Raw genomic sequence first — 25853 nt, 5'->3', positions numbered from 1 at the left:
GACTCTGCTCCAACAGTACAAAACAGGTTCCAATATTGGTTTATTGCTATGAAAATCTGCATTACAAAGGTTCAAAAGTTACCTGAAGAGCGGAAATATGATGCAAAAGTGAAAAGCGAGCAGAAACAACAGCAGGACAACAAGGAAACAGCACTAAGATGGACGTTTGAACAGCCCGAAAATCTTAGAGTAGAACCCCAGAACAAGTTCTAAAAGACTTTATCTTTTGAAAGAGTTTTACTCTAAGAAACCTTCACCAAACTCACAATTTCAGCTTACTATTATATATATTTAGCTGCTGATTTTTCTCTCAACTTTTTGTGTATTCAAACAACTATTAAAGATGTTATCTAAATGTGTTCCCCCCCTATAATGAAGAAAGGGCAGCCCTTAAATAGGCAAGGAAAAGCCAACTTTTTGGACAGATTTTGGTTCAACAAAAATCTCTCCAAAAGAGGCTAAATTTGTGTGCTAAAGGCTGTCCAAAAGGTGAAAGGACAGCCTGAAATCTGCTATGGCAGGAGCCAAAAGGTCATTTCAGCCACCCTACTAATCAAAAGTAAGCTACCACTACCCTAAGTCATGATCAAACCCATAACAATTTCAGATTTTAACAACATCAATACCACCCTATTGATTTTGAACCAAAACAAATCAGACAACTAACGATTGACGAAACAGAAAAAACTTAAACTAATTTAAACAAATTGATTTGTACAAACTAAACATAGAACAAACAACTGAATTCACAAACTAATGCTCGAAACAGATTTTAAACGAGAACTGTTAATTATTCGTCAACGACTAACAACAACTAAATAAACGACTATTAATAGCCGCTAATCAGAACCTAACTATATGGAAACAACTGATTCATCTTGCGATCACAGAACGATTCATGGCTGAATCAAATAGAAAATCAAGCAACTATGCAAAAAATGAACTTGATCTATCAAATCGACAAGGATCAAAACGAGCAATTCATTATCGACAAGAAACATACGATTCAAACTGAATCTAAACCCAATTATAGAAGCAAAAATTAGAAAAATAAAAGGGGAGCTAGGATTTTACCTTATACTCGAGTATCCGGGCAATGGCGATAGGCAGTGGTACGACTCGAGCGAGTGTCCAATGTCGATTATTATCGAAACCATGACTCCGGAGAATTGGATGCTAGTTTCGATAAAAATCGACAACAGAAACTCGCTTGAGGCCGAGGTGGAGAGAGAAACGGGAGGCAGTGGCGGTTGAGGGGTAGCTGTGACGGCGGCGGATCGACAGTGGGGGTCACCGGAATTCCGGTCGCCGGAATTTCGGGTTAAAACCAATGCCAAATTGTAGCCCTTGATGAGATCTATCTATGTATGTAAAAATTAAGTGGAGAAAAGGGCTCAATATTCTCGAATTTATCCAAAAAGTTGCGGCTAGGGTTTCGTTCTTTTGAAGATTTGTGGCGTTTGAGAAGGATTCGAGGGATTTGGGGCTTGGATATGGGAAGAGGAGGAAGAGACGAAGAGGGGGTGAAATTTTGGTGGCGTTTGGAGCTTGACCGCCGCCGGTGGGCGATTCCCGGCGGCGGCTCCGGGCGGCGCTGGGCGGCGGAGAGGAAGAAGAGAGAAGAAGAGGTCTAGGGCTTGGTCATGTATGGAAAATAAGGCCAAAAAATCAGATTTTCTAAAATTATATACTTCTAATGACATCAATTTTGGACCATTGGATCAAAGAAAATAGGTGGCCAGGATTTGATCTTGATTACTTAACCAAAACGACGTAGTTTCAATCTAAAACTACGTCGTTTAGACTATCTCCTGGGAGCCCCAATTGGACCGGATCAGTAGACTCTTTGGGCTCCTAATTTTGGGCCAATTTTGGTTCAATTTTAGTCAAAATACACTAGTCCAATCCTTTAACCCCCATATCAAATTATTTAACATAATCTAATTTAAAAGCCTAAAAACACACACATAAGAATTCTAGAAATTATAATGTAAAGAAAGAAAGAAAAAAAATATACATGAGCAAAAATTAGGCATTTACACAAGCGAATCCGCAGTTATGACAAGGATTATTAGTGCGTTATTACTTTTGAAAAGAAAAGGTTACTACACTTGAAGAAATTGATTTTTGAAATTTATTAAAATAAACATCACGCTACGCAAGCAATTCCGTGAAGTTAAAACGTGCCTAGCGCTTAAACTAATTAATTAAGAAAAGAGATTAAATCATTTAATTAATTATTCAAGAGGGGAGGATATACTACTATTGAACTTTTATTTAACTAACCTATAGCTTGAACTTGCTAGGCTTATGCTTATTGGATTAGGCCACCTTATATGCTTATGGACTTGGTTCACAATAAAAAGGGCCTAGCAAAATTGCCTAAATTTACACCAACATTGGATCATTTAGTAATTGTTTTTAAACAAATTTGGCAATCTAACTATAAAAAAAAAATTAATTTCCTATTACATATCTTCTTTAAATAGAGAACGAAACTCAATTTCTATTTAACTCAAAGTCTATTTCTATTTAACACATCTCGAGTTATTTTGTTTTTTTTTTAACTAAATTTGAAACCATTAGCAAACAAGGAAAACCATAAACTCATGTAATAATTGTACAAAAAACTTCTAAGAACAATTGAGATAATTTGGTAACATCAAGGATATAAATAAACTAAAAGTCCAACGGATATATATATATATATATTCGGATAGTATATTGGATGTTTTGAACATTTTGCTTACTTGTTTTATATGATTCGTGTATTTTTAATCATACAGAACAAATATGCATGTAATTATAGTATCTAATAAATACGTTGGTGTTCCTGAATTTGGTTTCAAGATAAATACTAGTGGATTCCAGTTGTAGTCTAAAAAAAAGTCTTTTCGTTTTTAAACCTTTCTCTTATGAAAGAAATTTAGCATCTGAATATAACCCAAAAAAAACTAAGAAAAGAGAAAGATGGATTATAATGACACTAACATGCTTCAAGATTTGGTCACTAAGAGCATTTTCATTAGGAGGCCAACATGAATTCTAACTACAACATTCTAAACAACAGGAGCATTATATGGAAAGAATTTTCCATAAACTTCATTCAAGATTTACACTTTTGAAAGTAAAAAGGAATATCTAATACAGAAAAATCAGCAATTAGAACATCATTTAAACAAGTCATTGATTAGCTAAACTCTTGTACATGCTTGATACTTAAAAGGAACCAGATTATACACAAATATAATACTTTCAAAACATTTCTTTCCCATTCATTCTTGACCCAAAAAATAGTACAACGGTTGAGAAATTTACCTGATCAACAGAAAGAAAATATTAGCATAGGAAGGACTAAATTTCAGCAACAACCAGCAACGTAACAGCAGCGAACAGCAGTAAATCCGTGTTAAAACAGCCCGAAAACTTAGAGAAGAAACCCAGAAACGAACTCTAAAGAAGCCTTATACTTTTCTAAAAGTTTGCACTCTAAGATTCACTCCTAAAGCTTACCATTTCAGCTTACTTTTCATGTGTTCAACTGCTGATTTTCTTTTTGTTTTTGTGTGTTTTTTGCAATTCTAAAAAAAAATGTGTATGAAAGTGTGATGGAGTCCCCCCTATAATGAAGAAAGGGCAGCCCTTAAATAGGCAAAGAAAAGCCAACTTTTTGGACAGATTTTGGTTCCCCAAAAATCTGTCCAAAAGAGGTTGAATTTGTGTGCTAAAGGCTGTCCAAAAAGTGAAAGGACAGCCTGAGCCAAAGGGTCACTTCAGCCACCCTACTAAAATCAAGCAACTAGTACCCTATTTTATGATAAAAATATCTAAATTTCAGATTTTAACAACACCAATTCAAATACTCAAATCCAATCCAATCATAAAATAGACAAAGTAACCACAAGACTTTGATTGTAACTAAATTGAGCATTCAAACAAACTAAATTAAAGCAATGTGATCTCTACAAACTAACAGTGAACAACTGAAACCACGAAATATTTCGCAAAACAGAATTTGGATGAGCCTAGCTTAATTATCATACAACGATCAACAACGAACTCTTATGATATGAACTAACAAGCGATTCACAACTAATATTACCAAAGTTTAATTAACCTATAAATACTACTAACAAAATTATGAACAAAGATTAAACCTTAAAACTAAATCTGAAGTACACGCTGAAAAATCAGAAACGGGAAAGGGGAGACGGGTTGAAGATTTACCGAAAACTCGAGCACACAGGCAGCGGTGAAACAATGGCATCGATGGTGGTGATTCGACCCCGGGCATGGTTTTATTGTTGATTGATACCAAAATCCTAAATCCGGTGAGTTGAATCTCGATTTCGGTATAATCGACAATAAAATCATGTCTGAGTCGATTGGAGGCGAGAACGAGAAGGAGAGCTGGAGGCAGCGGCGGTGACACGGCCAAATGGCGGCGGCGGGATGGCGGCAGTAGGGGTGGCTGCCGGCGGCGGTTGGGTTTTTTTGAGGTTTTGAGTTGGAGATATGGAAAAAGGGGGACAAGAGGAAGCCGGTGGTGTAAAATTTCCGAAATTTGGGGTGGTGGGCGGCGGCTAGGGTTTCGGATTTTTGTAGATCTACGGAGATTGGTGGAGATTTGGAGGATATGAGTGGCATAGGTAGAAAGAGGAGGAAGAGGGGAAGAGATGGTGAAATTTTGGGATGGATTGGAGGGATGCCGCCGCCGGCAGCGATTTCCGGCCGACGGCGATGGGCGGCGCTGGCGGAGCTGAGAGGGAGAGAAGAGAGAGTGATGAGAGGGGAAGAAGAAAGGAAATAGAGGGAAAATGGGGGAAAATTTTGGGGGTTTTAGGCTTTAAATACCTAAGATGGAGATCAAACTAGGACCGCTGGATCAAATCAAGATGGGTGGCCAAGATTAAATCTTGATTCACTTAATGAAACGACGTAATTTTGAGGCAAAACTACGTAGTTTTAAATCCTTTCAATGCCAGCCCTTTATCTTGCACTCTTGGCCACTTTTTCTTTCAAATTTGGCCAAATTTCTTTCTTAATCCTACTTATTAAACTAAATTTACACAAACAAATAAATTAATTAAATAACTTATTCAAATGATCAATTAACTAGATTGATTCACCAATTGAAAAGTTAATCGATTCCTAAAATGCACAAATGAAGGAAGAACTATTATTTTTTGATATTTTGATGATAAAAATATGCAATTAAAGACACAAAATTTGAGAAAAACAATTAAAATAACAAAAATACTAATAACTTTAGGAGGTGTCAAAATAGTGCAAAAAATTAGGTGTTCACATATACCCAACTAAATAGAAGGGCAGAATTGTGTTTCCATATATATCATCATAAATTTTCTCAGGACATAGATAACAAAGTTAGTCCCAACTTTATTCCGAAATTATTATCTTTATCACATGTATTAAACGACTATACTGGCTATTATTATGGTTCTCCCCTTATATGGACAGCCCTTCTTAATGGTTGTTCAGTTGTGTAGGTTATTTAGATTTTTCAATTATGCGTAGTAGTACAATTTATATTAAGCTCGTAACTTATTACTAAATAAATAATACTAAATTAGTCTTGTCTATTAATTTGGTCACATGATAGATGCACCACACGTAAAATGTCTAACCTTATAATTCAATCATTCAATTAGGATTAAGAATCACGAGTTCATTGACTCTGCATCATGTAAATATTTTTATGATTCTTTTTGTAAGATTGTCATTTATTGCAAGATACTCAAATGTGTCATTTATAAATTTATGTCACACTATATACATTTATGCATTGAGGTAATTTTACTGGACATTCTCTACTCTAGCTCCGATAATTAATTATCTTCTTTTCTTTTTTTTATAATTAAAAAGAAAAGAGAAGAGCCAGTATTATGGTTGACCCTTGAAAGAATGGACTGAGAAAAGACTAGTATTAGGGTTGACCTTTAAAAGAAGGCAACATGTTCCCAACTCATTGCCAACAAAAATATTTTTGTCACCAATAAGAGTTGTGGTTGTGTAATAAGTACTTCATCTTTAAGTCATTAGTTTGGGATCAAGTCTCCTTGAGTATAGAATCGTCTTTATAAAGGAACATTTTACCCCAATTTTTTGCGCACCCCAATATGAATACCGAATAACATAGAAAATGAGATAATATATTAACTATTTCTCAAGCAATAATTCATGATGACCATTTCAAAGCCACTGGGAATTATAAAACACAAACATGAATAGCATCTTTTACAAGTTCTTCAATGGCTTTCAACTCAATCTTCTTTTATGGCTTCATCTTCATCTTATTAGTATTCATCTTAACCATCAGCCAAATTCACTGCGTTGACGACGATGTTATTACAAGACTTGATAATGTTGGGTGTGCGAACAAAGTCCCACATTGGTAGCTGAAAAGATTGGGAGTCTACATATAAGGTGTAGGGATCTCTTAATGGTGTGAGGCCTTTTGGGGAAAACCATGCGGGCTTGGCCCAAAGCGGACAATATCACACCATGTTAAGAGTGTCATTGGGCCGTTTTAGCCCAATACGACTTACAACAACAACATACCCAGTATTATCCCACACCGTGGGGTCTGGGGAGGGTGGTGTATACGCAGACATTATCCCTACCTTGTGATGATAGAGAAGCTATAACTGTACGACTTAATTTGGTCAATTTGTTTGCAGCGGAATATGCTAAGTTGCCACTCATACCATCTTATTTTGAAATTGAGAGGAACGGATTTGTTGATGGAGTGAACTTTGCTTCAAGCATATGTAGATGTTTAGTTGAAACCAACCGAGGCCTTGTAAGTAGCATTCAACTACTACAATTTAGTATCGACTACTTACGACGACTTGAATTATTTGAAACATTTAACAAAACATGGATAAAACAAGTTTCCATCTTCCAAAATTGAGTAAATTTTACGGATGATAGCTATAGCTACGGGACTTTCTGGCTTGAATGGGAAGGTTTTGTGCGCCCTACAAGAGATTACCGGGAGTCTCGGTACCAGGGGGCGCGGAAACAAGAAACTCCAGTCATCCAATTATTACCTAAAAAGTCAATACTCTTTCTTTTGTTACATAAAAAATTATTTATTAAAAAAATAACTTTGCCGACTTTTATAAAAAAATCCACCTAAAATGTGTTGAGAAAATGACAAGATGATTCTTATATTAGGGAGTAGGTTAAAAATGGGCCCTTAAATATATTTCTTAATATTTTGATCCTCTAACATTGACAAAAGTGAGCGTTTTAATTTTTGTTGAATATTTAACAAACTATGCTTATTATATATGATGAAAACTAAAACAATTTAACTAGAAATATCAATATAGTCTCGTCAAGTCAGTGCAGACCAAAAACTTTAAGATCATAATTTAAACATAGGGTCATTACTAAAAACAAATTATAAGCGTGAAACAAGTTGAAAAGTTAAAAAATAAAATAAAAATAAAATAAAATAAAATAATAAAAAATAAATAAATAACGACATATTTTAGCATTTTATCCTCGTCTTACAATATAAGCAGATCACTCCTTCCGGACTAAATTAAGTAGTTAGTATTTGATCCTTTAAAATGTGAAAAAATAATAATAATTTGTCCGAAAGTCGAACCACTAAATGAGCGCAAATTAATCAATTATCACAATCATCTTTAATACCACTAACTTATTTTTACTTTGAAAATGAGTTAACTCTGATGATATATATATATATGAATTTCAGATTTCCAGGCCACGTGATTGATTATAAAAAATAAAATTCAGTTCTCCTATACGTATGTAACACCTCAGACTTTAGACAGAGTCTCACATCGGCAAAACACAAGAGGGATGTTGGGTATATAAGTTAACAAGTCTTAGACCCTAGTAACGCGTTTTAAACCCGTGACGGCCCAGGCCCAGAGCGAATAATATCACTAGCGGGCTGGGCTGTTACAAATGGTCAGAGCCACTCTTGTGTCAGCCATCCGATGGTGTGTTAGAGTTCAACTGAGTTTAGGCAAACCCCGATTAGGCGGAGCAAACCTCAGTGCTGAGTCTAGGCGAATCTCATGCGGTGGGGCAAACCTCAGCGGGGACGCTGAGTCCATAAGAGGGAGTGTATGTAACCCCCCAGACTTTAATTAGACAGAGTCCCACATCAGCAAAACACAAGAGGGATGATGAGTATATAAGTTAACAAGCCCTAAACCCTAGTGACGCGTTTTAAACTCGTGAGGGCCCAGACCCAGAGCGGACAATATTACTAGCGGGCTGGGCTGTTACAACATAATTGCAAGTTAAACTAAATAATTCGATAGAATGGACTTGTCAAATCCAGAAGTCACACAATCAAAATTTCACAAGACACAAAACATATATTTTAAAATAGCAGAGATTGCACCTCAAAAAGCTACATTAGATCTTGCAATAAGCCAAAAATAGCCGAAATTGCAAAATATACACTTCTAATTGTGATTATATATTTCAATCTCTTTTTTTTTTTAACAGTTTCCATTAAAATAACAATTATAGTTTGTTAAATACCTGACGAAAGCTAAAAGTACCCAATTATACTTTGTTACATTTAAGACCCCCATTTTGAACTTACCCCTAATATAAGGGACATTTTTGTCATATTCTCTCACATTTCAGGTTGGATTTTTTATAAATAAAAAAACTGGTCAAAGTTATTTTTGTGATAAGTGGAGCAACGTAAAATGATTTTTATGTAATAAAAGAAAGAATGACGATTTTAATTAATGAGCACAAAGCTGAATGACTATCAGTGGCAGATCCAGAGTGTAACCTAATTCAATTGAAACCCAGTAACTTTTGCCTAGAGTCATGTATATGTATAAAGAAATTTACTGAATATTTTTGAATACTGTGAAGCCAGTTTTTAATATATACTCCCTCCGGTCCAAAATAAATGATTTTTGGCCTTTTTTTATGGTCCAAAATAAGTGATTTTTCCAGATTTCAAGAATGAATTAATTATTTTTTTCCTACATTGCCCTTGGAGTAAATAGTGTTGGAGTATGTGTTAGGAGTATTTATGTGAAGAGAAAGTAAAGGTTAATATGGTCAATTTCATGCTAATTAATGTTAAAAGGTGAATATCTTAATATGTGTGAAAACAGCTAAAAAATTACTTATTTTGGACCGAATGAAGTATTAACTAGAGACTGTTGTAAAAAACCCATAAATTTCAAATCTTGAATTTTGTTGTAGTGAGCACGGATATATAGAAGATCATAATATATCACTGGCAAAAATTGCTTCCGATTTGCATATTAGCTAATGATCATCTAAAATTCCCAACTAAAATCGTACTAATTTGGTGTTTTCTTGTAGTGTATAGATCTTAAAACACACTTGAGATATTTTAAGAAGGTGGTGAAAAAGTTGAAGAAGAAGCTGGGGGCAAAACAGTCCAAAAAACTCATCTCAAATGCTGTATACATGATTAGCACAGGATCAATTGATTATGGTGTTTGCAAATATGGTACTGGGAAATTTAACATCCGTTTTAAAGGTAATGAAATTCTCAATTTGAATACGATTTAGGTTGTGTTTGGTATAACGGAAAAAGTTTTTTGTGGAAAATCTTTTTCAAGAAAATGTTTTCTTGGAAAACAAGTAATAATCTTATTCATTTTTCGGTGTTTGGTACGCAGATTAAGGAAAATAACTTCTCAAGATTATTCATAAATAATTTAGATACAATAAACATGAAACCATAAATTTGTGAACCAACAACCTTCCGAACCCGCAAATTTCATAAATTTCCGAACCGCTAAACTTTTAAAACCGTGAGCTTTCGAACCCGTAAACTTTATAATTTCTAAACCCGTAAACTTCCAAACACATAAACCTCCGAAATTATAACTTTGGAACTTGTAAAATTTCGAACCTGCAAACCGAAAGATGAAAAAACTAAAACTGAAAATATATAAAAAAATATTTTTTTTCTGGGGTGGGGGACAGGGGGAGGGGGTGGGCAGAAAAAATAAAAAACAAAAATTTGAAATTACGGAACAAAAAGTTTAAAAAAAAATTTGCGTTGGGTGGGAGGGGGGGGGGTCATTTGGGGGGGTGAGGTGGGGGTGGTGCAGAAAAACGAAAAAACAAAAATTTAAAATTAAAAAAAAAGTAAAAAATTATTTGGGGGAGGATGATGGGATAGCAGGGTGGGTGGTGGCGGAAAAAAATTGAAATTTGAAAAAAAAAACAAAAAACCTTTTTGGAGAGAGGAGGTGTGGGTGGAGTTAGTTGGGTGGGTGTGGGGGTGTGGGGGGGTGGGGGTGGGTGGGGAAGGTTGAGAAGGAGTTTTGGAAAATATTTTCCTTTCTCTTGATAAGGAAAACATTTCCTCCAAGTTCATAAGGAAAATGTTTTCCAAAACATTTAAGCCAACCAACCATGGAAAAATTGGAAAATATTTTCCGAAAAATATTTTCCTTCATACCAAACACACCCTTAGTATTTTAACTACTTATTTCTTGATATAATTTTGGAAATTATGATAATTGAGCAAAAATTATTTGTAGCCACCCGGTGAAAACTAATGACAACTGGTAGCCATAAGTCTTTTTGACTTGTTTAGGACCACAAATTCCAAAAGTCTTCATTTTTTTTCTTAAACTTCGTGCCTAGTCAAACATGTTCACATAAATTGGAACGGAGGGAGTACAAAATTATATGAACATTGAATGTGTATAAAAAGTGTATATGTGTTATATCAGTATAGATACACCTTTCATATAAATGTGCATGCATAATATATAAACATTATATACAACATTTTCAGGATTACCATAGCCAGCGTAATCTTTCACGTCTAGTTTTGTATAATGCGTGTATAATAAATGTATCATTTGTGTATAATGTATACACACTGATTGTAGACCGTAGTATACAATTATTATATAGTGTTTATCCAGTGTATAAATAAAGGAGCACTTACGATAATGGAGGACAACGAACCTGGCCGGAAAAAGCTTTTCTCCGGCTGCGGCTATTTTATTTTTTCCATTTCTCATCTTCTTGCACAATTCATCCGAAAAATATCATGCAATACTATATGTGAAAGTCGATAGAAAGCGAAGAAAGCGGCAACCATTGCCAGACTTTTGCCAAAAGTTTCTCAAAAAAGACAAATATTTTTGCATCTAAGTAAAAGAGGAGGAGATCGCAAAGAAAAAAGGAAAAAATAAAAAAAGATGTGTGTTGGTGTCGCTATAGGAGAAGAAAAGAAAAAAGAAAAAAGGAGGGAGTGAAGAAGGGAAAAGATAAAAAGAGAGGGAAAGAAGTAAGAAACTGATAGATTGAAGATTGGAGAAGATGAGAGAGAGACGGTTGAAAGAGGGTAGAAGTGCATTGGTTATAGTGGCTATAACTTGTCAATAAATTGGGTCTAAAGGCTAATTCCACTCCATGAGGAAAAAAATAGACTAATAAAATTTTGAGGGGCTATAGAAGGTCATTTTATCATTTACATAATTTCATCCATTTTACTTGGAGTGGTGTGGAACAAATTTTTTGGATAATTTATATAATATAATCCACTTTACTTAGAATAGTATCCATTTTACTCCCAAGAATCATTTACACTAATATCTTATTTTATCTTTTTAAAATAACTGCAACAGGAAGTTTACAGGAGAGGAGGGAGAAAATTTGCCATATTTACGTTGGTTCCCTTAGGCTGTTTTCCAAGTGCTAGGGCTTTTGTCCTTCAGCAAAATAAGACAGATGACTGCTTTGAAGAACTGAATGAGCTGCTGAAATTGCACAATTTGATTCTTCCGAAAATGCTGAAGCAATTACAAAAGGAACTAAAAGGATTTATGTATACATTATTTGATCTCTATAAAGTAGTTGATCAAAGGGTTAACAACCCTTCAAAATATGGTAAGTTCTCTTTTTACTTATCGAACTAATTTACATAATTATCATTATTCAATATGTGGACAGTCTGGTGCACTAAGCTCCCGCTATGCGCGGGGTCCGAAAAAGGGCCGGACCACAAAGGTCTATTGTATGCAGGACGCATCCTTACCCTGCATTTCTGCAATATGATATTTCCACGGCTCGAATCTATGACCTCCTGGTCACATGGATACAATTATCATTATTCGATATGAACTATTTAAATTAGGATCTTTACACAAATAGCCAGCCGGATTCACTGTTTATTTTTTCTAGCTGGTATACATAAGATATACATATTTTATACAAAAATTATACATATATTATACATCCATCGACCATTTTTTTTTAAACGGTTGGGTTGACGGCTATTCAGATTAATTCTTCCTTTCATATATTTGTAGGTTTTGAAGTATCAAAGATGGCATGTTGTGGTACAGGACCTTTTCGAGGAATAAATAGTTGTGGAGGTAGAAGGGAAGTGAAAGACTACCAACTCTGCCAAAATCCCAAGGATTATGTATTTTTTGATTCCAGTCATCCTTCAGAATCACCCTATAAACAGTCTGCTGAACTATTATGGCATGGAGATCCTGATGTCACTGGACCTCATAGCTTAAAATCTTTTTTCGAACTTTCTGGTTAACTTGGTCGAAGCTAGAAATAGCTTCCTCTTCTCAAGTTGTATGTGTACATCTTTTTTCTTTATTTCGTCACAAAATAATACTACTCCATTTTGTCATGTCCTTAGTCATTAACTAAGTACACCTGTGGCACTTGACAATGTAACACCCCATAAATTCGGATTAGGTATGAATGAGTTAAATGAGTGGTAAGGGTATATTTTGAACATGTGAAGTCCCATCGGGATGATTATGGGTAAAATAGTTGTTTCAAAATCAAGATGGAAAGTGAGGTGCATAAGATTTGACAAAATCAACTAAGTTTGCAGAAGGTCTGCCTTCCAGCAGATTTTAGTGAAAATGTGTAAGGAATTTGGGAAAACTCAAAGCATGAAAGTTGTAGGCCATTGAAATATCTTTCCAACGATATATTATGGAGCGCGAACGGATATCTGTGCAAAACGTTATGCGCGTTTTACATAAAAGTATGCGATATACGCGCCCGGTAGCGCGCCCATAGCGCGACCGCGCTAATTTTGAGGCAGTGCTACTGCCGTTTAGCGCGGTCAGTAGCGCGGGCAGGTCTCCAGGTGTGCGGGCGCGCTCGTGGGGGGTCGTTTTAAAGCTATATTTCGTCCTCCACAGCCCCAAAACACAAAAACTTGCTCTAGAAAGGAGAACTCTCAAAAACCTAACTCCTTAAGGGTCCTTCCACCACCCAAGGTAAGTTCTAATGGTAATTCTAAGTTAATTATATTTTTCCAACATCTTATTAACATGGGTAAACCCTCCATATCATTAGATATTCGATTGGAATATCATTATTGAGAGACGGAAGCCTAGAACTCGAATTCAAAGGGTTTGAACTTCAAAAAGGTAATGTCTTTACCCTCTAATTGATTCTAGGATTGGTTTAATGATTTTAAACCCTAGTTCATGAGATATGAGTTGATGAGTTTGATAAAAAAGCATGAACGATTATAGGTTTGAGGTGTTGATTGTTGATTATTGGTTAAGGGTGTTGTTTACTTTATGAGTGATAAAGAATAATGTTGATTATAACCATTTGAGACTTTAGAATTTATCTAGGAATAAGAGAATGGGTTATTGGGTGTAGAGACACCATTAATAAGGACTATGAAGCTTTATGTCACCAAGTGTTTGAGAAAATGCTTAAGTGACTAAAATATGAGTATTATTGCTAATATAGAATCCCATTGACTTGTATTGATATAGATTAAAGTTGAAAGGGTTGGCGAATGTTGTATTACGCTCAAGAGCAGGAAGTTAAGGTATGTGAGGCTAACTCTCTATGTTTGGGAATTTTAATAATTTTCCCTACACTACGTTTCTTTTACGACGTTACCAATTGCCTCAGAAATATAGTTAAGCCTAATTCCTTGAATAGTTGTAGAACTTCTATTCTCTAGCTTCATAACTCGTTCATGACTTTCATTCTGAACGTTGTGAGCTCAGTTCGTATTCAATATAGACTTGGGTTTGATGTCCCTGAGTCTCAGTATAGCTTACTCAGCATGTCATAAACAGTTAAAGTTTCAGTGTTCATAATCAATTCAAGAATATATGTCTCAGTCTAGTCCTATTCGGTATTATGTAACTCAGTGTGGTTCAGCATTCAAGTATCATGTAACTCAGTATGATTCAGTATTTCAGCATCATGTATTTCAGTATGATTCTCAGTTCCTGAATGTTGAACACCTGTCTTTGGTCCTGGGGCTGCAGTTTATGCTTTATGCATCTTTGGGCCTGAGGCCGCAGTTTATGCTTTATGCATCTTTGGGCCTGAGGCCACAGTTTATGCTTTATGCATCTTTGGGCCTGAGGTCGCAGTTTATGCTTTATGCATTTTGGACCTGAGGTCGCAGTTGTGTATGCGTATACTTGGGCCCGAGGCCGCAGTTGTGCACATATATATATTGGGCCTGAGGCCGCAGTTTAATATTCAGATAAACAGGTTGTTCACCATTCAGAAGAGGGAGTATTCATATCCTTACTTCCTTTATTCAGTTCGGTTATCTTTTCAGTTATTAGTTCAGTTATCAGTTATCTTTTCAGTTATTAGTTCAGTTATCAGTTATCTTTTCAGTTATTAGTTCAGTTATCAGCTATCAGTTATCTTTTCAGTTATCAGTTCAGTTAGCAGTTCTCACTTCAGTTTCAGTTTCAATAGTTATCATATCAGTTATCAGCTTAGTTCCAGTTTCAGTATTTATAATTCTTTCTTTCAGTTGCTTTACATACCAGTACAATTCAAATGTACTGACGTCCCTTTTGCCGGGGGCCTGCATCTCACAATGCAGGTAATGATTTACAGGTTGATGATTCAGAGCGCTAGGATTCTCGTACCAGCTGTTTGGTGATCCCTAGTTCTTTCGGGGCATTATCATTACTTTACAGTCTTTCAGTATTTACAGGCAGTCAGTGTTTTCAGTACTTCATTAGAGGCTTCATAGACTAGAGTAACAGCTAGACAGAGTCACAACTTTTCATGTTATGCAATATTGGCTACAGCTTTGTTTCAGACTTGTATTAGTGTTTCCACACTTTGATGTTTGTCATTCAGACTTTCAGTATACCAGCATGTGTTAGTTTATCTTCCGCATTTAGTATGTTATGATATCACATGTTGATTCAGCTAGCCGGTTGGTTCGCTCGGTCACATGTAGTCAGGCACTGAGTGCCGTGTTACGTCCAGGCCCAGGTTCGGGGCGTGACAGATAACTCACTCACGATCTTGCACAACTTGCTCTCATTCTTGCTATGCCAAGTCCGCCTTACTACACTCAAGATCGTTAAGGGAATAGTAGAAAGAACACAAGAGAATTGTTAAAGGAAGCTTTGTATTAGAGAGAACTTGAATTGTTTGTTTGGTGAATCTTAATATAATATAAAAGAGGGAATAGCCTAGGTGACTTGTCACCTCTCTTTGGCCATGATTACTATTTATCTTTTTTCTCCTTTTTTGCCATTTTCTCGTATTTTTTCATTTATTTTACTTTAAAAAGTCCAAAGTCTCTATGTCACTATTCACTTCCCCATAATTTAATCGAATTCAATATCCATCATTCTATTTATGTGAATTAGATAAGCCTTATTCTTCAATATCATTTAATATATCATAATAAAGCAATGAGGTGTGAGTTTTCCGTTACGTTATAATGAATCGATTATGAGCTTTCAGTTACTATAAACTCTTGGACAAATCAGGGGTTGATGGGTACTGGTGAAGCTACCTATAAATACCTTAGAATTTTGCTTTGGCCCAAACATTCTTAATTTTCCTATGAACTTTGATGGTTATGCCATCAATGTAGATTTTGTTACTTTCTTTATCATCAAAACGTTTTGTAGAGTAGGTAAACGGGAGCTCTAGAAATATGTATTTCATATGATTTTTTACATATAGGATATCAAAACAACATGCAGCTTTGTACCCTTTATGCAAATTGAACATGCATCCATCAAGTATCTTTTTGTTATATAGCCTTGTATTTTCTATGGCTGACAGGTTTTAGTAAGTGAGAATTGATGGTTGTTCAGCTGAAGCGAAACAAGCGGCACAACTTTATGCGGTACTCCAGCGGAGGCAGCATTTGGGAAGATTGAAATTGAATAATAGCCAACTAAGGTGATGAAGTTTAAACATGAAATAATCAGGCCGGTTGGAGCATTTTCCATTTTAGTTTTAAGAATTTTTTTTGTTTGTTTTTTATTTCCTTTCAGTTTTTATCGTAATAAGACAAATCATATTTTTTATTCTCCTACCCTTTGTAAGTTTGTAAAATTTCTCAAAACAATGTTCTCCTTGACATTAATACATAACGATACATATTTTAAGGTGCAGAGTATAAGAAAAAATAAAATAAAATTTATGGTCTTAAACATACAATAAATTCTCTAGCAAGGAGCACTTCCCCTGTAACACGCCTAACATGGCACTAATCTGGATTAGTCGAGCCATTAAATTTTGAATAGCAGATGATTTTTTATATATATATATATATATATATATATAAAGAATTTTCTATGGCTATAACTAGGTAATAAAGGAACTTTAAAATATAAACAAAGTGCCTTTGTCTTAATGGATAGAGTTCAACAAATTTTTGTATATATACAAAACTTTAACTTTGAGGAGTTCAAGCCATTTAAATGGTAAGATGGATGATTTGTTTTATTTACATTTAGATGATGTTACCGTATTAGATTTGCCTAATCAAAAGTACTAAAGATGGATTTTCTAAAATGAAAGATAGTACCTAATTTTTTTTATATTTTATATTTTCGTAACCGCGCGAAGCGCGGATAAATTTACTAGTAACAAATAAATGGCCCCATTTATATACTAGTCTCGTAGGGGCTAGTGGGTAAATATTAATTGTTACACAAGTCCTTAATATTATAAGATAAGGGCTTTCTCTAGAATTCTCTACAAGCCTAGAAGATTACAAGGATTTTTCTAGCAAATTCATAGGGATCTAGGGTCTACCAAAGAAAATGCTCATACTTCTTCTCACAAATGCTAGCCTTCCTCCTATATGTAAGCTTCCACATGGAACTAATATATGCCAAATAGTGTCTATGTGACATGATAACGTGGTGGGTCATCACAATTTGCTCTAAATAGAATAGAATGGGGACTACTCTTATCATAGTACCAAAATATCATACAAAGTCGCTTTCCACCCTTCTTAATTTCAATTTCCCCACTTTTTACAGGTTGATAGGATGGTTGTTACCCCTTGTATTACATTGGTTTAATTACTATGTTTGTTTTGGTTATTAGTAAAATTTTAGAGAAATGTACGTAGATTGGCAGCCAACTCATTCCATCTTATTTTCAGACGGGAAGGCAAGGATTAATTCATGGAATAAATTTTGCTTCAAGTTTATCTTGATGTTTGGTTAAAACAAACATGGTATTGTAAGTTTTATTCGTTGTAAGAGATAAACTAGATGTTTTTATTTTCTTAATTAAACTATTGCTTTCTTTTCTGTTCTTTTTCAAGAAACAGTGAACAACCTTTCTATATTAACGCAGGTTTCAAAGATCAAAAGATGCACCAGCATCATTTACAACCCAACTAGGAAAAATAGAAACCCACGCGACCCTACGCATTTCCTGCTTTCCTGTTTCATGGCTTTTACCCACTTCCCATCTTGAGCTGCTTCTTTGAAGCTTCTTGGTTCAATAGAGGTTGTAACTAAGTCCAAATATGTGTGGTAAGTTGTAGAAAGGTGATTATAGGACACATAGTTGGTGATAGGATATTTGCAAAATGCTGAGGATTTCTTCCCAGTGACATAGTCTTTCAACTAGGTAGGAGGCTTTGTCACTCTACTAGGTTTGGTTCTATCCATCTCTGGACCATCAGGTTGTTCCACTGCAATTTGGGCATCTGTGAATGTTTCATGTTGAGTCTGTTCATCTCAGAGTTCATTCTCTGAATTGAACCACTTGTGTTGGAATTCTGTTCAGTTGGCATTTCAGGCTCTGGCTCTGAGTTGTTATCATCTTCCTCTAAATGTGTTGCTTCTGAGTTGATATCAACAGTTGTCTCCTGATCAACAGTTATCTCCTGCTCAGTAACTGGGCTATGCTGAAATTCCTCTTCTGAATTGGCTAATGGCACATCTTTATGTGCTATAGGATCTACCAGGAATGGGTCATCTTCCCCAATATCTTCATGTCTCTTTTCTTTGAAAGGAAATATATCCTTTCTGAAAGACACATCTCTGCTTACAAAAAAAATCTGTGACTCCAAATCATACAACCTATACCCCATTTGTGTTTCTGAGTATCCCATGAATACTGTCTTCTTTGTTCTTGCAACCTACTTATCTTTCCTTGGTAAGACACTAGCATAACACAAACATCCAAACACTCTTAGGTGCTCTATTTTAGGCACCTTCCCATGAAGCATTTCATAGGGTGATTTGTCATTTAGTACTGCAGTAGGAAGTTTGTTAATCGAATAGACTGCAGTCTTAATGCATTCACGCAGAATCTAATTGGGATAGCACTTGGAAGTTTCAGAGCCCTTGGAACTTCAAGAATATGCCTAAGTTTTCTCTCTACGGTTCTATTTTGTTATGGCGTATATGGACAACCACTTTGATAAATCACTCCAAGACCAAAAAGTAATTCATTACATTTAGAATTAAAAAACTCTGTGCCATTGTTAGATCTCAACACCTTAAATGTCATACCAAGTGTATCTATTAAGAAGAAATTTGTCAATACAACTAATACCTTACACTTAAACTGTATTAGGCAAACCCAAGTGTATCTACTAAAGTCATCAACAACTGTGACAAAGTAATGCTTCTTATCATGTGTAGGCCTCTTATAGGGATCCCAAATATCTACATGTATATGTTGAAAAGTAGAACCTGATTTACTGCTACAAACAGGAAAGATTGATCTATGTTGTTTTGCCATTGGACATACTTGACACTCCTGTTGCACACACTCATCTGCTATATTTCTCAAGACAGGTATGTGTTTCATTGCCTTCATGGAAGGATGTCCTAGTCTTGAGTGCCACAATTTTGTGTCATGTTTCCCGTTTGTTGCTGGTGCTCCTACTACTGGTTTGTTTGTTCTTGAAGAATGTAGAGACCATCATATTCTCTACCAATCCCCATCACTTTGCCACTGTAAAGACCCCGAAGAAGACAGAAATCAGGAAAGAATTTAACAATACAAACAAGGTTCCTGGTTAGCTTGGCTACTGAAAGTAGATTAAACTTGAAATCTGGCACATGTAGAACATTTCTGATCCTCTGACCTCCTAAAATTGTTGCATCTCCTATATCAGTTATCTATGACTTGTTCCCATTTGGCACCTCCACTTTTCTACCTTCTTGATTCCCTAGTTTCCTAATGTCAATTAGTTCTGCTTTACAAGAAGTAATATGATGAGATGCCCCTGAATATATTATCCATTCAACACCACAAGTTTGGCAAAATAGGGAAACAATACCTGCCATATTGGCTCGGCAATCACCAGATGATGCTGATTTATTTAACAAATTCATCAGCTGCTTATACTCCTTTTTTGTAAAGAAATGGCCTTGTGATTGACCTTCAACGGAGTTAGTTCCCTCAACTGTTGTGTTGTTCACATAGGTTCTGAAACCAGTACCTTGCATTGGCTTCTTTTTACTTTTAAAATCAGGTGGATACCCCACAATTTTGTAACAGTTTCCTTTCTAATGTCCCTTGTACCCATATTGTTCACAAATCACACCAGGTTTCTTTACTTTCATCATTTGTCCTCTTCCAGCTAACATGGTTAATGGTTCTTTGTTCAAGTCCATTACACCAAGAGCTCGTTGACTCTCTTCCTGTATTACTAAGGCATATGCTTGGTTTACTGTTAGTACAGGAATTTCCAATAGAATTTGACTACGAACATGAGCATAAGTCTCATTTAATCCAACTAGAAATTGCACTAGATGTTGCTAATAGAATATTTCAAAAAAAGGTTCTAATTCTTTGCAATTACACCCACGACCTGGTATCAAGGTGTCCTGTTCATTCCAAAACTCCTTCATTCTAGTGAAATATGTAGTAATAGAATTCGTAACTTGAGTTAGGGTTCCAATTTGAGTCCAAAGATGATAGAATCTGGTCAAATTCGATTTGCCAAACCTTTCCTTGAACTCAGCCCACACCTTTGAAGCATCTTATGCATAGACTATGCTCGGCAGTAATTCCTGCGCAACACTCCTTCTAATCCACGAAAGTACCATAACATTATATTTCTCCCATAGATCTGCCGACTTACCTTTGTACAAGCTCTTCACACACGTTCCTTCTACGAAACCTATCTTGTTTTTTCCCAATAAATTCAAACGCATCGACCTAGTCCATAATCCGTAATTTTTTGGACATGTGAGCTTGATATCTATCAAAATTGCTCCAGGTGTATCAGACGGTTGAAGGTAGAGAGGATGACGATGATCAATTTGAGGTGTTGAGGTGTCCCCCGTGGCTGATTTTTCTTGATATTTTAATTGTGAATCAGCTAAGTGAAGTTGAAGTAGTACCAGTTTTGTATCAATTTCTCTAATCGCCGCTCTAATACCATGTCAAAATAAGGAACCTCCACTGGAGGTCATCGCACATTCTAGAAGAAGGCAGAGAGAAGAAAGAAGACAGAAGGAAGAAGAGATATTGCAAAATGAAATTTTGACATTTTATTTAGTGATGAAACGGTACATATATACACTCATCACTCAACTCACATGTGCACTTAACCAATTAACCTAACTGGACACGTGACTCTTAATATTCCTCCTCAAGCTGGAGGGTGGTATACATCAAACACTTCTAGCTTGGATAACATATAATGGTGTTGTGCTGCCCCTAATTCCTTTGTGAATAAGTCTGCCAATTGTTGTTTGCTCCCCAAGTACTCTGGTTGTACCAGCTCATTCTTGATCTTTTCCCTAATGAAATGACAATCAATTTCGATGTATTTTTTTCTCTAGCGGTAGATTGGGTTTTCTGCAATTTGCATGGCTGTCTTACTATCACTAAACAATTGTATTGGCTTTGATACTTCCACACTCAACTCCCTTAGCAAGCCTTCTATCCAGACTACTTCAGTTTCTGCTGCTACCATACTTCTATACTCAGCTTCAACTGAGCTTCTGCTTATAGTGTGCTGCTTCTTGGATTTCCAATATATTAAAGAGTCTCCTAGATTGATTTCATATCTTGTGACTGACCTCCTTGTATTTGGACAAGCAGCCTAATCTGAGTCTCAAAAGACTTCCAATTGTCCTATGTCTGAACCTCTTTTCAAGAGTATTCTTTGTCTAGGTGATCTCTTTATATACCTGATCAACCTCAAGGCTGCATTCCAATTTGATAGTTTTGGCTGCTGCATGAACTGGCTCAGTACTTGCACTACAAAACTAATGTCTGTTCTGGTAATTGTAAAATAGAGCAATTTTCCCACTAGCTTTTGATAACTAACAACATCCTTCAGTTGTTCATCATCAGACCTTCCCACATGAGTATCATACTCAACAGTGGTGAGTTTGAGGTTCATCTCTAAAGGTGTAGTAGCAGGTTTAGATCCACTAAGACCAATATCAGCCAGTAACTATAAAAGCATATTTCCTTTGGTTGAGTAAGATCCCAAATTGTGATCTTAAAACCTCAATCCCTAAGAAATATCTCAAATGTCCTAAATCCTTCACTTTGAACCTGTTATGAAGTGTAGCTTTAGCTTCCACAATTAATTCCTTACTACTACATGTGATGAGGATGTCATCTACATATACTAAGATGATGACTATATCATTACTAGCCCTTTTTGTGAACAAAGAGTGATCATAGGAACTCTGACTGTAGCATGCATATATCAAGGCATCAGTAAGTTTGATGTTCCATTGTCGTGAAGCCTGCTTCAAGCCATATAGTGATTTGAGAAGTTTACACACCTTGTACTCCCCTTGTCTATGAAAAACCTATGGTAGATCCATGTATACTTCTTCAAATAAATCTCCTTGCAAAAAGGCATTATTGACACCCGTATGTGATAATTCCTTTGCCCACTGGGAGATCAACAACCTCCCAAGTATGGTTGTCTTCCAATACATTGATTTCTTGCTTCACGGCATCTACCCACTTCTCATCTTGAGATGCTTTTTTGAAGCTTCTTGGTTCAGTAGAGGTTGTAACAAGACCAACATATGTCTGGTAAGTTGTAGAAAGCTGATGATAGGACACGTAGTTGGTGATAGGATATTTGCAAAATGCTGAGGATTTCTTCGCAGTGACATAGTCTTTCATCCATGTAGGAGGCTTTGTCACTCTACTAGGTTTGGTTCTATCCATATCTAGACCATCAAGATGTTCCCCTGCAGTTTGGGCATCTGTGCATGTTTCATGTTGAGTCTCATCTGCGAGTTTAGTGCGTGAGTTGACACCACTTGTGTGGGAATTACGTTCAGTTGGCATTTCAGACTCTGGCTCTGAGTTGATTTCATCTTCCTCTAAATGTGTTACTTCTGAGTTGATATCAATAGTTGTCTTCTGATCAACAGTTATCTCCTGCTCAGTAACTGGGCTAGCTGAAAGTCCTCTCTGAATTGGCTAATGGCACTTCTTTATGTGCTGTAGGATCTGCCAGGAATAGGTCATCTTCCCAGATATCTTCATGTCTCTTTTCTTTGAAAGGAAATATATCCTCTCTGAAACAGATGTCTCTACTTACAAAAAAGATCTGTGACTCCAAATCATACAACCTATATCCCTTTTTTGTGTTTCTGAGTATCACATGAATACTGTCTTCTTTGCTCTTGTAGCAAACTTATCTTCCCTTGGTAAGACACTAGCATAAGACAAACATCCAAACAGTCTTAGGTGCTCTATTTAAGCACCATCCCACGAAGCATTTCATAGGGTGATTCGCCATTTAGTACTCTAGTAGGAAGTTTGTTAATCAGATAGACTGCAGTTCTAATGCATTCACCCCAGAATCTAATTAGTACAACACTTTGAAGTTTCAAAGCCTTTGCAACTTCCAGAATATGCCTATGTTTACTCTCCAGAGTTCCATTTTGTTGTGACGTATATGAACAACTACTTTGATGAATCACTCCAAGACCAGAAAGTAATTCATTATGTTTAGAATTAAAAAAACTCTGTGCCATTGTCTGATCTCAACACCTTAACTGTCATACCAAACTGGTTTTTTATCATCAAGAAGAAATTTGTCAATACAACCAACACCTCACACTTAGACTGTATTGGGAAAACCCAAGTGTATCTACTAAATTCATCAACAATTGTGACAAAGTAATGCTTATCATGTGTAGGCCTCTTATAGGGACCCCAAATATCTACATGTATAAGTTAAAAAATACAGCCTGATTTACTAGTACTAACGGGAAAGATTGATCTATGTTGTTTTTCCATTGGACATACTTGACACTCATGTTACACACACTCATCTGCTAGATTTCTCAAGACAGGTATGTGTTTCATTGCATTTATGGAAGGATGTCCTAGTCTTGAGTGCCATAATTTTGTGTCATGTTTCTCTTTTATTACTGCTCCTCCTACTACTGGTTTTGTATTATCTTGGAGAATGTATAGACCATCAGATTCTCTACCAATCCCCATCACCTTACCACTGTAAAGACCATGAAGAAGACATAAATCGTGAAAGAATTTAACAGTACAAATAAGGTCCCTGGTTAGCTTGGCTACTGAAAGAAGATTAAACTTGAAATCTGGCACATGTAGAATATTTTTGATGCTCTGACCTCCTAATATTGTTGCATCTCCTATATCAGTTATTTGTGACTTGTTCCTGTTTGGCACCTGCTCTTTTCTACCTTCTTCATTCCCCAGTTTCCTAATGTCATTTAGTTCTTCTTTACAGGAAGTAATATGATGAGATGCCCCTGAATCTATAATCCATTCAATACCACAAGTTTGGGGTAGCAGGAAACTATACCTGCTGTATTGGCTTTGCAATCACGAGATGATACTGAATTGTTTAACAAATTCACCATCTGCTTATACTCCTCTTCTGTAAAGAAATGGCCTTGTGATAGACCTTGTGATGGTTGTCTCATATTTGATTTTATAGGTAAGATATCATGAATTTCACCAACTAGATAATATCTTATATTTTAATTTGTAGATACGATGTCATGATCTAACTGTACGACTTACAACAACAACAACAACAAAAATATACTCAGTATTATCTCACACCGTGGGGTCTGGGAGGGTGGTGTGTACGCAGACCTTACCTCTACCTTTTGAGGATAGAGAGGTTGTTTCTAATTGAACTGTACGACTTAATTTGGTCAATTGTTGTTTGCAGCGAAATATGCTAAGTTGCCACTCATACCATCTTATTTCGAATTTTGAGAAGAAAGGATTTGTTCATGGAGTGAACTTTCTTCAAGCATATGTGGATGTTTAGTTGAAACCAACCGAGGCCTTGTAAGTAACATTCTTTACACCAGATTTTTATGTTTCTTAAACTCTGATAATTAGGTTTAGCATTTGTCTGATCAGAGAAAGATAGCATTTCTCTTAAACAACTACTACAATTTAGTATAGAATACTTACGGCGACTTGAATTATTTGAAACATCCCTACATAAAACAATTTAACAAAACATGGATAAAACAAGTTTCCATCTTCCAAATTTGAGTAAATTTTACGAATGGTCATCCAATTATTACCTAAAAATTTTATTATTCTTTCTTTTGCTACATAAAAAGTCACTTATTACAAAAATAACTTTGACCGATTTCTATTAAAGAAGCCACTTAAAATGTGTTGAGAAAATGACAAGATGATTATTATATTAGGGAGTAGGTTAAAAATACGCCCTTAAATATATTTCTTAATATTTTGATCCTCTAACATTTTCAAAAGTGAGCGTTTTTATTTTTGTTGAATATTTAACTAACTATGCTTATTGTATATGATGAAAACTAAAAAATATTTAACTAGAAATATCAATATATATAGTCAAGTCAGTGCCATTGTCTGATCTCAACACCTTAAATGTCATACCAAACTGATTTTTTTATCATTAAGAAGACATTTGTCAATACAACCAATACCTCACACTTAGACTGTATTAGGCAAACCCTAGTGTATCTACTAAAGTCATCAACAATTGTGACAAAGTACTGCTTCTTATCATGTGTAGGCCTCTTATAGGGACCCCAAACATCTTCATGTATAAGTTGAAAAATATAGCCTGATTTACTGCTACTAACAGGAAAGATTGGACTATGTTGTTTTGCCATTGGACATACTTGACACTCCTGTTGCACACACTCATCTGCTATATTTCACAAGACAGGTATGTGTTTCATTGCCTTTATGAAAGGATGTCCTAGTCTTGAGTGCCACAATTTTGTGTCATGTTTCCCTTTTATTGCTGGCATTCCTACTACTGGTTTGTTTGTTCTTGGAGAATGTAGAGACCATAAGATTCTCTACCAATCCTCATCACCTTGCCACTGTAAAGACCCTGAAGAAGACATAAATAAGGAAAGACTTTAACAGTCTAAATAAGGTCCCTGGTTAGGTTGGCTACTGAAAGCAGATTAAACTTGACATCTGGCACATGTAGAATACTTTTTATCCTCTGACCTCCTAAAATTGTTGCATCTCCTATATCAGTTATCTGTGACTTGTTCCCATTTGGCACCTGCACTTTTTTACCTTCTTGATTCCCTAGTTTCCTAATGTCAATTAGTTCTGCTTTACAA

At 35.7% G+C, this 25853-nt stretch overlaps 1 protein-coding gene across 1 annotated transcript; it reads left to right on the top strand.

Moving 5' to 3' along the window:
* The first annotated feature begins 4692 nt into the window (after window positions 1-4692).
* On the top strand, window positions 4693-12586 carry LOC109236705 (GDSL esterase/lipase 4-like). The gene is made up of 4 exons (XM_019402912.1): window positions 4693-4780; window positions 6702-6823; window positions 11661-11922; window positions 12345-12586. Exons 1-4 carry the CDS (start codon window positions 4693-4695, stop codon window positions 12584-12586), a joined length of 714 nt encoding a protein of 237 aa, XP_019258457.1.
* Window positions 12587-25853: the final 13267 nt, after the last annotated feature.

Source organism: Nicotiana attenuata, unplaced genomic scaffold (genome assembly GCF_001879085.1).
Source record: "Nicotiana attenuata strain UT unplaced genomic scaffold, NIATTr2, whole genome shotgun sequence".
NCBI lineage: Eukaryota > Viridiplantae > Streptophyta > Magnoliopsida > Solanales > Solanaceae > Nicotiana > Nicotiana attenuata.
The sequence above is the reverse complement of the archived record's forward strand: the minus strand, read 5'-3'. Positions and strand labels throughout refer to the sequence as shown.